This window comes from Orycteropus afer, unplaced genomic scaffold (assembly GCF_000298275.1).
Source record: "Orycteropus afer afer isolate SDZICR_OR568_19922 unplaced genomic scaffold, OryAfe1.0 scaffold00049, whole genome shotgun sequence".
NCBI classification, from domain to species: Eukaryota; Metazoa; Chordata; class Mammalia; order Tubulidentata; family Orycteropodidae; genus Orycteropus; species Orycteropus afer.
The window spans coordinates 4,361,690-4,374,470 of NW_006921636.1; the positions used below are offsets into that span (position 1 = coordinate 4,361,690).

The following is a 12,781-nucleotide window of genomic DNA, read 5'->3' on the forward strand; positions in this document are numbered from 1 at the left end:
TCTCTATCAAGGATCTCCTACATAGATCCCCTTCCAAGTGGATGGCAGTGGTAGCCGGGCACCATCTAGTTCTTCTGGTCTCATAGTTGTATAGGACCTCATAGTCTTGAATAAGAACCTGAAGAGGAGTTTTCAACTTCAAAAGCCAGGCCATGCTGAAGAAGCAGTAGGTAGTCACTCCTCATTATTCATAGATTCTCTGTCTGCAGATTCACTTACACACTCGCTACATTTTTATCTATTACTTTTACTGTGGTGAAATCACTTGCTAAAATTTATCTATAACCTCAAAGTAGGTTCTCACGGTGCTAGACCCAGCTGACGCAGGGTGAGGCATCTTACTTCAGCCACCGGACTATAAGCCGGTATCTTTTCCTGACATCTATTCAGTGCCGCATTTTTTTTGGTGACTGATGTTTAAAACGGCCCCCGAGCGTAGTGCTGATGTCTTGTCTAACCTTACTAAGCCCAAAAAGGCTGCCAGGTGCCAGAGAAAACGTTTTGTTTGGGCATGAGTTTGTACACTGTTAGCCATGAGTTTAATGAATCAACAATAGTTATAAGATAATATGTCTTTGAACAGAAATACACATAAAATGTGGTTTTGTTTGGGTTGATGTAAATGTGACCACAGCCTATAACCTTCAAAGCTCCCACCCCCCACCCCACCCCCAGAAAAGTGGTTTGGTATTCGCTAATTCCATGTTTGTGGTGACTTCACAAAACAATAACTACTACAAATAATGGGAATTGACTATATATGTGTATGATAAGATATAAAATAGCGCAATACAAATGAATACGGTATACCTTCCCCCGAGTTTGAAAAATAGTGTAACCATTACCTTGGAACTCTGCTGTTTGAAGGTCGGCTGTAGGAGGGCCTCCTCCTTAATGAGAAGAGGCTGGCCTTGCCTGCCACCCTGCAAAGAGCGGCCTCCCCTCCTGCTGCTCACTGTGGTTTGCAGTGACCTTCCTAACATGGTGTTTTTCTCTTTGTCAGTTATCATTGATGTACTATAATGTATCTTTAACCTGTGGTCATCCCTCCTCTTCCCCCAAAGTCTGTTTGTTCACAGATTATTTTAATTGAGATATTAGATTCACGTGCAATAAGATACATACTACAGAGCAAAGTCTTGGAGGTTTTGTCCAGTTTTCCACACTGGTAACATTTGACAAGGCTGTAGGTTACTGTCTCTCCAACCTGGATATTGATGCATTGTATCTTAATGGGATTTCCCCAGTTGTACTTTACTCATTTGAGAAAGTGTTATTGCCATAGATTTGTGTACTCTTAGCCCCCTACCCCAGGAACTGTGCTGGCACGTAGTAGCTGCTCACATAATGGGTAAACACGTGAATAATGGGCCTGGGATAAGTTGAAGAATATGTACCCAACCTCAAATCCTTTACACAAATAGAGTGATAGAAAACTGGTAAGTTGTACCTTGTCTTGGCACAATCGGGAAAAATAAGGCAGACCTGTCGTTTCAGCTCTCAAAGGTTTCTCTATATAAGTTATGTTGGAACACCGTTTGGTAGCACCAAACCCATATACAGACTTGAGTTTCCCTTGCCAGCTTCACAATTGAATCAGTGTTTTGATGAAGACCTTTTTGTCCCTGTCCCCATAGGTTCACTATATGACACACGGGGCAAATAATAACTCTGCACGTCGTGGAAGGAAGCTGGCCATCGAGAACACCATGGCTCTGCTGGGGACAGATGGAAAGAAAGTCTCCGAAATGTTTCCCAAGGAGATCCGGGCCCCTGCAGTGAACGTGGACCCTGTTGTGTGGAACCAGTATACTGCCATGCTCAACGGTGGCCTGGCCCTGAAGACCAATGAAATCTCAGTGATCCAGAGTGGCACACTCTCTCCACTCCCCGTGTCCCTGGGGTCCAGCTCGGTGGTGAACAACACCGCCACCACCTCCAAGGTGGACGGCGCCCAGGCCAGTATCAGTGCTAATGCAGTAAAACCAGGTGCTCCTGACAACGTCCCCAAACCCCAATTCCCTCACTTCCTGGAAGAAAACAAGATTGCGGTCAGCTAAGATAAAGAAGGCAGATTGAACGAGAAATGCAGACAAAGTGAAATTTCTAGTCTGTCTGTCTTTTTTTTTTTTTTTAATGAAAGAACCCAGCTCCCCTCCAGCGGTTTGGTTTGGTTTGGTTTTTCCCCCTTCCTGATGTGCAAATGACGTTCACTATGGTTGTGACCGCAACCTTGGGCAGTCCTACAATCACGATGTTGCTATGCTGCTTTGCAGAAAACAAAACAAGAAAAAAGATTCATACCAAAACAAATAACAGACTGGTATTTTTTGTTTGTTTGAATTTTGGAACGAAGCGGGTCTTGCAAAGTAGCTTTCTTACTTGCGACAAACTTTGTATATAGAACCTTTGTACAACCTACAGTAACTGTATCCAAAGACTGCCACCACTTTCAAGGTGGAACGCTTTGAACCCCCTGAACCCCAGTGGAAAAGACAACCATTTCACCTCGTTGGGGGAGGTGGGGAGTACTGTACCCTTCCATCACTGTTAATGCGGGTAAATGGACAAGGTCTGCCGGCTTGTGTTTAAGACCTGTTTGATGCCTCCCAACCCCACATCCATCTTAGGTTTTCTTTTTTGAATGTACTGTTTTTCTTTAAAAACTAAGGTTGTAGAATTAGAAAATTCCTTCAACCTTAGAACCTTAGAGAAGTAGGATGCCTGCAGATGGACTTCTCTTAGTCCTAAGGGAATCCATGTGTGTATTGCTGCTTATTTAATACAGTTCAGTCGGAGCCCCAGAGTGCCAATGTACGCCCCGCGCATTCCTGATGCCTCCATCTTCCTGAACATCAGAAAGACGGAGTACCTGTGCAGGGGCTCTCAGGTGACTTAAATTTAGCTCACCAGTGCCTACTCCACTCTCTTAAAGAACTGGGTTTTCATTCTTGAGAAGACACTCATTGGAAGGTGTGTCTCTTATAAGTTCACATACTCCATACTCTTCCCCCTCCCCCCCCATGACTTATGCCAACTAATTATGAAGATTTTTTTTCTGAGTATTGCATGAAGGCTGCGAAGTTGGAACAGGCAAGTCCTGGGTATGAAAGCTTTAATTTATCTACCTCATTTTTTATTTTTGTAGCCATAGTCTATTTTCCTATTTTTAGGACCGCTGAGCTGTTCCCAGGCCCTGTCTTAAACCTAAGAGCTGATGTATTGTTAGTGGGAGCAGTTGACATTTGAGATGTTTTTGTGGTTTTTTGTGGTTGTTGTTTTTTTTAAATCCCTTTTGTACTTGTAATATAAAGTGGATGATGAAACGTTGCTCTAATGGTTTAATGAGGAGGGAGAAGGAAAGACCCTAATTTCAGGGCAGACAGATCTTTCCCCTCACTGTGGAAGGCCCACAAACTGAAATATGGATCCAGGATTGTTACCAAATTTGTCTTGTTTGTTATTGCACCTGACCTTTTAGGATCCAAAAAAGTGTTGCTTTTGTTTTTGCCAAGTTGTGCCTTTCCTTCTGGAATTGTTAAGTGACCGCAGTAATTAGTACCTGTTGCCACTGAAGTGGATGTTGTCACGGAACACACCAGGGGCTGTCACCATAATAATGCCTTGTGAATGTATGACCTATGGAGAAACCCCTGTACTTGAACCTGCTGACGCGGTCTGTCTGTTGGAGAATAAATCTGGATTTTTTTTCCCCCCCGACAAAGTGTCTGTAAGTTTTTGTGGTAGTCTGTACTTCATACCTGAGACTCTGAACTTGGCAGTCATTCCCAGCCACCCTGTAACCCTCTGGATCCTGAGGCCAACATGCACATCTGGTTACCTCTGTACTTACCCACTTCACAAGCTTTTACAGAAACAGCTCTGCCTGCTGCTTGTAACAGTGACATTGCCTGGTCCTTCATTCTTGATTGTAAGGAGTAATTTCATTCCGTGGGGACAGCAGTGGTCCTTCGGTAGAATTCTCACCGTCCCTGTGGGAGACCCACATTTGATGCCTGGTCAGTTCACCTTGTGTTCAGCCACCCCTCGTGTGTTTCTGATGCTCGGCAGGTGAACAGGTTGCAGCGGAGCTTTCAGGCTAAGAGGGACTGGGAAGAAAGATCTGATGATTACTGACAATCGGGCAGAGAAAACCCTGTAATAGTGGTCGGCTCTGCAACCAGTCATGGGCACGGCACAGGACGGGGCAGGGTTTTGTCCCATTGTCTGTAGCTTAGGTGGGAGTCCTGGGCTGTCTCAATGGCAGCTAATAGTCTTATCCTAGATAACCTGGCCTTGGCTGGCTTGTCACACCCTAAGCAATCCTGTATCTTACCCTGGAGTGTTTCTCCATCTCAAGAGTCTCAGGCAGAGATAACAGGGCAAAACTGAGTCAACGCCAGCTGGTAAAGGACCCTCTTCCTCTCCTTTTCATGGTGCTGGGTCTGCTGCGAGCCCAGTGGCTAGCACCCAGGTCAGGGTCCAAGTGCATCTGCTACAGAGGGGGCCATCACAGCATCCTGGGTTGGACTCTCCTTACTCTAGGGGAGTGTTGGGAGTTGTGGCAGCCTATGACCTGGGTACCCGAGTTCTGTGTTACATGGCATCGTCCTTCACAGGCAGGTCCCCAAGGTTGCCCGTCTTCTGAGGGCAACTCATAACTGAGGTGAAGCATCAGCATATTAACTGAGCAGGGCTAACTCAGTAATTTAAATGAAAGCATTTAATTTGAAGACTAATAGACCCAGAAACGGGGAGTGACAATACTGCGTAACGACAAGGATGCAATCAATGTCCGTGATTGTGGAGAAATGGCAGAATTGGCGTATGCTTTGCTGTGTATGTGTTCAACAATTGAAATCATAATGATAGAATAAAAATCCCTGTTCCAAATTCTCTGTTTTATGAGTCTCTATCACAGCATAAAGTATCCTAGAACTAAGACCAGTGGACACTGGAGCACAATTTTGCATCTGATAAATTCTCAAACTAGCCTTAAAGTTTAACTTGGCTCTTTGTAAATAGACTCTGCCATTCATTCGGAGGAGTGGCTGGTGGGTTTGAACCTCCAGCCTTCTGGATAGCAGTCAAATGCCTTAGGCGCTATGCTACCAGAGCTCCCCTTTGTAAATAAGGTTTGCTTTATTTCCCTTACAAAACAACTAATCCAGTCTGTTGCCAGCTATCTGCTATATACATCCCAACCCACTCCCCTTCTCCCTCTTAATACTATTCTTTGTCCTTAGTGATTTTTTATGGCTATTTTATGCCTCTCTAGATTCAATTGACTCTTTTTTTCCCTGGTGTCGTAGTGCCTAAGGCATTTTACTGCTAACCAGAAGGCTGGCAGGTCAAACCCACCAGCCACTCCTCAGAAGGAAGATTGAGCAATCTACTTCTGTAAAGATAACTGCCCTAGAAACCCAAGGAGGAGTCCCTGTGAGTCGGGCAGTGAGTTAACATATTTCAGACATCTTTAGAGGTATAACCCATTTCTGGCTAATTCTTGTTCAATATCTGCAGTGTTCACTCAACTCCTGCTACACACGGGTTTATTACATGATTTTGACCATCCCTTCTTACATATCTTTTCTTGTATGTTAAAATTATCTCCTGAGTAAATTGCTTTTTGAAAAATTATTAGGGAGGAAGGATATACCGCCTGTTTTCATGAATGCTTGCCTGCTGTTTGTGTGTATGTATCTGATATATTTGCATATTTCCTAGGCTCTCGTCCCTGAAGCCAGCTTTCTTTTAAGAGCAGGTCTTGAGTACACCACTGCGATCATAGCAGTTCATCTCTGAGTTTATGAGGCATAGATCAGCAGTCAGCTGGTGAGCTGGTCTTGCTTCTTGAGACCTGCCTGTCTGCTTGTGTCTACAAAACCAAACCAAACTCAACTGCTGTTGAGTCAGATTCAACTCACAGCAACACCCCCTTGGGTTTCCAAGGCAGTATCACTATGGAAGTAAATTGCACGACCTGCCTTCCAAGGAGTGGCTGGTGGGTTTGAGCTGCCACCCTTCTGGTTAGCAATCAAGTGCCTTAGGCACTAGGCTACCAGAGCTCCTTGTGTCTCTACAGGGGTTGTGTATTCAGAGCTGTTTATTTGCTACTTGGTGGGTGATTGCAGGTATCCCCAAACGTGGTCTTTGTGACATAATCTTTGCCTTTCACACTGATTTTAAGAAGTAACTCCCCTTCCACCAACCTCTCTGCCTCAGTTTGGGGCACCCACATAGGTCCCTGTGTGGTGCAGACCACACGACTACTAACCTGGGAGATTGGCGTTTCATTGCACCTAGCAGAGCTGTGGAGGAAAAACCTGGCAATCCACTTTAAAGATCACAGCTGAGAGAACCCCACGGAGCAGTTCTACACACGGAGTTGCCCGGAGTCAGAACTGTCTCTAGGGCGTTGGTTTTTTTTTCTGTTTTCAGCCTGTTTAAATAAAGAACTCTGGTACAAAATTGTCCCTTCTTTTGGGGTGAACAAGAGATGGCTTTGAGGGGTGGGGTTGTAGAAAGCTTGTGGAGGGCTCCTTCCTTTTGCAGGTGCTTGGTCCTGTCACTTAGTCTGCCAGACATAATATAGCCTGCCAGAGCCCTAGAGAACTGATTGAAGTGTGAGGAAAGTGGTGTTCCATCCCGTTAGGCCCAACTGCCCCAGGTTGAGCCAGGTGACAGTTTAGCTAAACCACAACATCAAGGAAGGTGTTGAAATAACTGCATTTTTACCGGAAGCTCTTCAACAGAATTTCAAAGGCAATTCCCACTAGCAACATAACCTGTTTACAACTCAGCAGATTGTTTGAGGCCAAACAGGAAATTTAGCCCGTGTCAGCATACAGAGGAAATCCAGAAAATTAGTGAGAACTTACAGGACAGAGGTGCAGTCCAAAGCAGCGAGGGAGAGGATGGGTTCATGATGTGGTCACTGGCTTCATTTGTGAAAGACCTGGTTTTAAAGCCCCTGCTTCACACTTTGATTGGGCATCCTAGGGCAAAATAAATTTATCTTACAGAACCTCCATTACCTCGACTATTAAACAGGGTACTAGGAGCCCTGGTGGTGCAGTAGTTAAGAGCTCTGGGTGCTAACGGAAAGGTTGACAGTTCGAACTCACCAGCCACCTTGGGGGAGAAAGATGAGGCAGTCTGCTTCCGTAAAGATTTAGAACCTTGGAAACACTATGGGGCAGTTCATCAACTTGACAGCAATGGATTTGGAGGTCTGGGGTTCATGTTGGTGAAGATGAAATATTGGTGAGATCATCACGATGCGTAGTCTGAGACACGGTAAGCATTCAATATGGTGGCCATTGCTGTTTCTTGTTAATTCAGAAAATCCATATGTCCTACTTCGGCAAATTTTCTCTCAATCCTGAGGCAGACAGCATCTTTTGGTTCAATCAGGTGTGATGGAAGGAGGCAGGGAGGAGGTCATATGGGCAGAAGGCCTTTAATCTAGAAGTGACCTGGGGATTTTACAGATTATAAACCAGGGGGCATCGATGAATTGACATATTTAACCATTTCTGATTGTGTATGTGTGTATATGGTGCAAAAAGAGAAAATAGGTTGGAGTGGTAATTTTTAAGCTGGGTTTTCCATGTGTCTCTTCAAATAAGGTCATATTGCATGGGTGACCCCATTTGCTTGATTCTCAAATGTCCCCGTCACCATTATCACCAACAAAGGCCCTAGGAGATTCACTTGGCTGTAGTTGGACATCACAATAGAAATGGCAGAACTCTGTCAGTTGTTGGTGTTGAAAGGCTCATTTTGAGCCCATCAAGGAGCTGTGTTTGGCCACACCATGCTTTTGATCTTGTATTGATGGTTTAGATTCAAACCTAAATACTGCATCAGCTAATTTACACTGTTGAGTGTAAATTAGTGTGTCTTTTTGGTATCACTTTATGCCTTATGGCTCTGTACACATAATGTATTCATTAAAAATAATAATAATACAATAAAAAGTAAAAAATAAAAACAATCAAACCCACAAGTCTTTCTCACTTAGAGCTGCTGGGTAGGTTTGAACTGCCAACCTTTCTGTTAGCAGCTGAGTGCTTAATCACTGTACCACCAGGGCTCTTGTTCATGGAAGGAGGGTTCTTTTTCTAGCAGAAAAGGTGTGTGCTTCTTGTAAGGTAATTATCCCAAGTCCTAGTGGCATAGTGCCTAAGACAAAACTATCAACCAGAAGGCTGGTGGTTCAAACCCACAAGGCACTCCTTGGAAGGAAGATTGGGCAATCTACTTCTATAGAGATGTTGTTGTTATGTGCCGTCGAGTCGGCCCCGACTCATAGCGACCCCTCCTTGGGTTTCCGAGGCAGTATCACTACAGAAGTAGGATTGCCCAACCTTCTAGTGCTCAGAAACCTAAGGAGGAGGGGTCACTGTGAGTCGGATCCGACTCGGTGGCAGTGAGCTTGGTTTTGGTATCAAGTCCTCCAGATCTGTTCTCTGTTTCCAAACAAAATCATTAAGCACTTCAAACAAGGAATGCTTGTTTCCATTCAAGCAAAGAAAATGAGTTGGTCTTCAAGGCTGTCAAACCACAGCACAGACCAGGCCTAAAGAAGCTATTGCTTCGGTCAAGGAAGGCTGTGCAGGCATTTCTGCCCTTGGCACTCATGAAAATCCACAGCAGATTTTGGCCTAAAAAAACAGAAACATTTCAGGTCTTTATCATTTTGTTGTCACCAGTTCCAACTATTTCTAAATATCAACAGAAAAAAGGAGCACTTGCTAACCTTGGCAGAAATGAGGATCAGGAAGTAAAATTTACCTCTAATAAAAGGGCCCCAGATTGAGGCATGGAGATTCTTCATTTTAAGGTTTGGTGTGTGAGAGTAACTTTCTGTCCAAAGAATGAATGTCCCAAATGTGACTTGGATTTCTCTCTTTCTGTTCTCCCAATCATTCCCACCCTCCAGCCCCTTGTAAGCAACCTGTTGTTTTAAGTAAAGGAGAAGTAAATTGAAAGGAATGTGGTTGGGTGCCATTGAGTCTTTCTGACTTGTAAAGTTCCCTTTCGACAGAGTTGACCTGCCCCCATAGGGTTTTCTTGACTGTAATCTACTTGAGGGGCCCGGGTGGCACAGTGGTTAAGCACTGGGCTGCTAACCAAAGGTCGTCAGTTCAAACCCACCATTGGTTCTGTGGAAGGAACATGCGGGGAATCTGTTCCTGTAAAGAAATCATAAGGGACAATTCTACACTGTCCTATAGGGTCACTGTGAGTCAGAATCGATTAGATGGCAAAAAGTTGTTGATTTCTTAAAATCTTTGAGATTCCACAAGCCAATGAAAAAAAATTTTTTTTTAAACGATAGAACAATTAACTATGTAAGATCGAAAAGCTCAGCATTTGCCTAGGGATAAAGCTCAGAAGGCCGGAATGGATAGGAAAAGAGGGATGAGGGAAAATCATAAACACAGGAAGGAGTACCGTTACATCGTGGCGGTTACAATAAACTGCACAAAAGAAAATATATATGAACATTGAATGGAAAACCAGTTTGCTCTGTCAACTTTCACTCAAATCACAATAAAAAGTTTTTTTTTAAATAGGGGGAAATAGGAGGGAACTCTGGTGGCGTAGTGCCTAAGGCACTTGACTGCTAACCAGAAGGCTGGCGGTTCAAACCCACCAGCCACTCCTCGGAAGGAAGATGGGGCAATCTACTTCCGTAGTGATACTGCCTCGGAAACCCAAGGAGGGGTCGCTTTGAGTCGGGTCCGACTCAACGGCACCTAACAACAACAACAACAACGGGAGGGAACTGCTTAAGGTTGCCAACTTGATTTCATTGAGTAAAGGTGATTAAGAATGACAGCAAAACCAACCTCTCTGTCAACATCCTGTCTTATACCCACTTGGCATATTGCACCCTCTAAATGTTATTTTCTGCCTACCCCATTAAAACACAGTCTTTAAAAGAAGAGAAACTCCTGACTCACACCAATGTCACATAAACGTGTGTCGAGTTCAACAGATGTCCTATTGGGTCAGAGAAGGCGAGCTCCCGAGCTGCAGGAAGTCAGAAATGCTGAGATGAATTTACAGGTAGAGAAGCGGCAAATATCTACAGGGTAACATTTAACTGCATTCTGAGTTCCACTGGGGGGAAATTTGCATTTCTATGCATAAGGCTCATTTGCATTACTGTGGGTTTTCTACAATTTCTTGGGCTGTAGGACTTCATGATTGGTCAGGTAGAGGATCATCAAAAAAGAAAGGAAGAAGACTCGCAATGAGATGGACTGACAAGATGGCTGCAACAGTGGGCTCAAACACAGCAAGGATTGTGGGAATCGGGCAGAACCTGGCGGTGTTTCCTTCTGTTGTACGAAGGGTGCCCATGAGTCTGAACCTACTCAGTGGCGCCTAACAACAACAAAGTAACTCAAAAACAACGAAAGGCACAAATAACCAGGAAGCGTGTGTTAAGTGATCCGGTCAACTTTTTTTGTCCATTCAAAGTCATGTCCAACCCTCTCTAGTAGGTCATCTCCATGAAGCAAGGGCTGTGTCTATTTTGTCAACTGTAACCCAGTGCCCAGAACTTTGTAAGGAGTCAGAAAGGATTGTATTCGATTTTAAATTCTAAAGCACTTGGTTTGTGGAAGGCCGCTGTTGACAGCGGGAGCCCTAATTCCATTTCAAGTCTTGACATAAATTCAGATGCCATTTGAGTTCCATACGTTGCTTCTCCAGTGCTTCCTCACCATTAAACCAGCAACATGGCTGTGGTCAGGCAGGTCTGGGGCAAGCCCAGGGAAGGGCAGTATGTCTTCAGGAAGAGCGTGCTTGGAAGCCCATTAGCAAGTATGCAGAGGGACACTCACACCGAGAACTACGGGATTCGCCTGGTCATTTATTCTGAAAGTAGCCAATCAGACCGCATGGTATTTAATTTAAAGGTTGGGGTCCTGGTTCCATGACTCAGGGTCTCATGATCTTGAGTCAAACCCTGACCACCACTGGGCCAGGTGGTCAAAACCCCAGCACCAACCCTGTAACTTTTTTATTTTGTATGTCTCCCAATCATGGCCCTTTTCTGCTCAGGACAGTTAGGTCTGCCACCGTCATGATCTGGTGACAATTCCCTTTGCTCACCGTCGTTTATAGTGAACTCCATGGCTGTGGCTCAGCGGATTCTATCTGCCTCTGTACTGGGGACGTGCCCACAGTCTCCTTCATCCTGAAGACTGTGTTTGTTTTGTCTCGTTTATGACTTAATTAATCAGTCTGTACAGAACAGTTTTGAATTGAGGGTCTTTTTTCCCCCTAGCATAAGATAACTACTCGAACACATGAATTTTAGGTGATTTTCCCTAAACTTCCTACTGTGGTTTTTGGAGGTAAAAACAGAATTTAATACAAACAAAATATTATTAAATCCTAGCTGGTTGCTTGTGGAAAATTCTTAACCAGAGGCCTTCCCTTTCTTTCTAAAAATAGTGGATGGAATTAGTGTTAGAGATACAGTCTTACTAGAGGTTTTAAAAACTGCTGTCCTCTAGGACAGTAATCCAACTGTGTCTCTGTGTGTGAGAGAGACCTACCCTTCAGGGGACATTTAGCAATGTCTGGAGAGATTTTTGGTTGTCACAGTGGGCTGTTGTTGTTGGTCGAGTCAGACCCGACTCATAGCGACCCCTCCTTGGGTTTCCGAGGCAGTATCACTACGGAAGTAGATTGCCTAGTCTTCCTTCAGAGGAGTGGCTGGTGGGTTTGAACTACCAGCCTTCTGGTTAGCAGTCAAGTGCCTTAGGCACTATGCTACCAGAGCTCTCATCACAGTGGGCAGAGAGGGGTTACTCAAGGCATTTAATGGCTGCTGCTAAACATCATACAATGCGTGGTATACCCTGCACAACAAGGATTATCCAATCCCAAATGTCAACACTGTTGAGGTTGAGAAACCCTGTTGAGGTTGAGAAACCCTGGTTTAGGGAATACATAGAGCAGTCAGTCATTCAGACAGAAGGCTCCAGGCACAAGGCACTTCATTTCTTCCCTCCCTAGCCTGAGCTTACCTGTTGTTAGCTGGTGTCGATCCCGACTCAGAGAGACCCCATGCTTTACAGAATAGAACTGCTGTAGTCTTTATGGAAGTAGACGGCCAGGCCTTTCTTCCACAACACCTCTGGGTGGTTTTGAACCACCAACCTTTCAATAAGTAGTCAAGCACTTAACTTGTACCAAAACTCTGAGCTCCCATCTACCCTACCTCCCCATTTCGTATCGCTGCTAGCACCCTTGACTCCTTGCCCACTGTCCACCAACACCTTCCTTACTGGCAAAGCTAAACAACAGCAGTCAGCTTGGAGATCTACGAACAAAAGGCTTCACTGTGAGGGAGCACTGTATTGAGAGTCTTAGGGTATATTCTGGCCACTTCTGCCACCTGCTGAAAAGGTCAGGAAACCTCTCTGGGTTGTAGACTCAGCCGCCCTAGGCATCTGAAGTCAGTGGCTGAGGCCAGGGCTGTTGGGTGCAGAGGGCTGCATTGGCCCCTGGGGAGGGCTGACCTTCAGCAAACAGCACCCTGGGGCGGCCATTCCTGGCACCACAGAAAGAGTGCAGGGCTGGGCCAAGCAGAAGGGTGCTCAGCTTCTCCTAAGTAGGGGCCCAGGATAACTAACTCTCCATATCCCACCACCACCCTGGCCCTGTTCCTCTCCCAGACTCTGGCACCCCTCCACTGGCCCCAAGGACCTGTCTCTGTCTCAAGCAGGCGTCTGGATCTCTCTTCAGATGA

The 12,781-nt window shown here is 45.0% G+C and overlaps 1 protein-coding gene across 1 annotated transcript in view; it reads left to right on the top strand.

Annotated features, from left to right (window-relative positions):
- Positions 1-2,060, top strand: part of SALL4 (spalt like transcription factor 4) — an 18,830-nt gene extending 16,770 nt beyond the window's left edge. Inside the window, exon 4 of the mRNA XM_007938307.1 lies at positions 1,638-2,060. Within this exon, the coding sequence (XP_007936498.1) occupies positions 1,638-2,060 (423 nt within the window). The remainder of the gene's footprint in view (positions 1-1,637) is intronic.
- Positions 2,061-12,781: the final 10,721 nt, after the last annotated feature.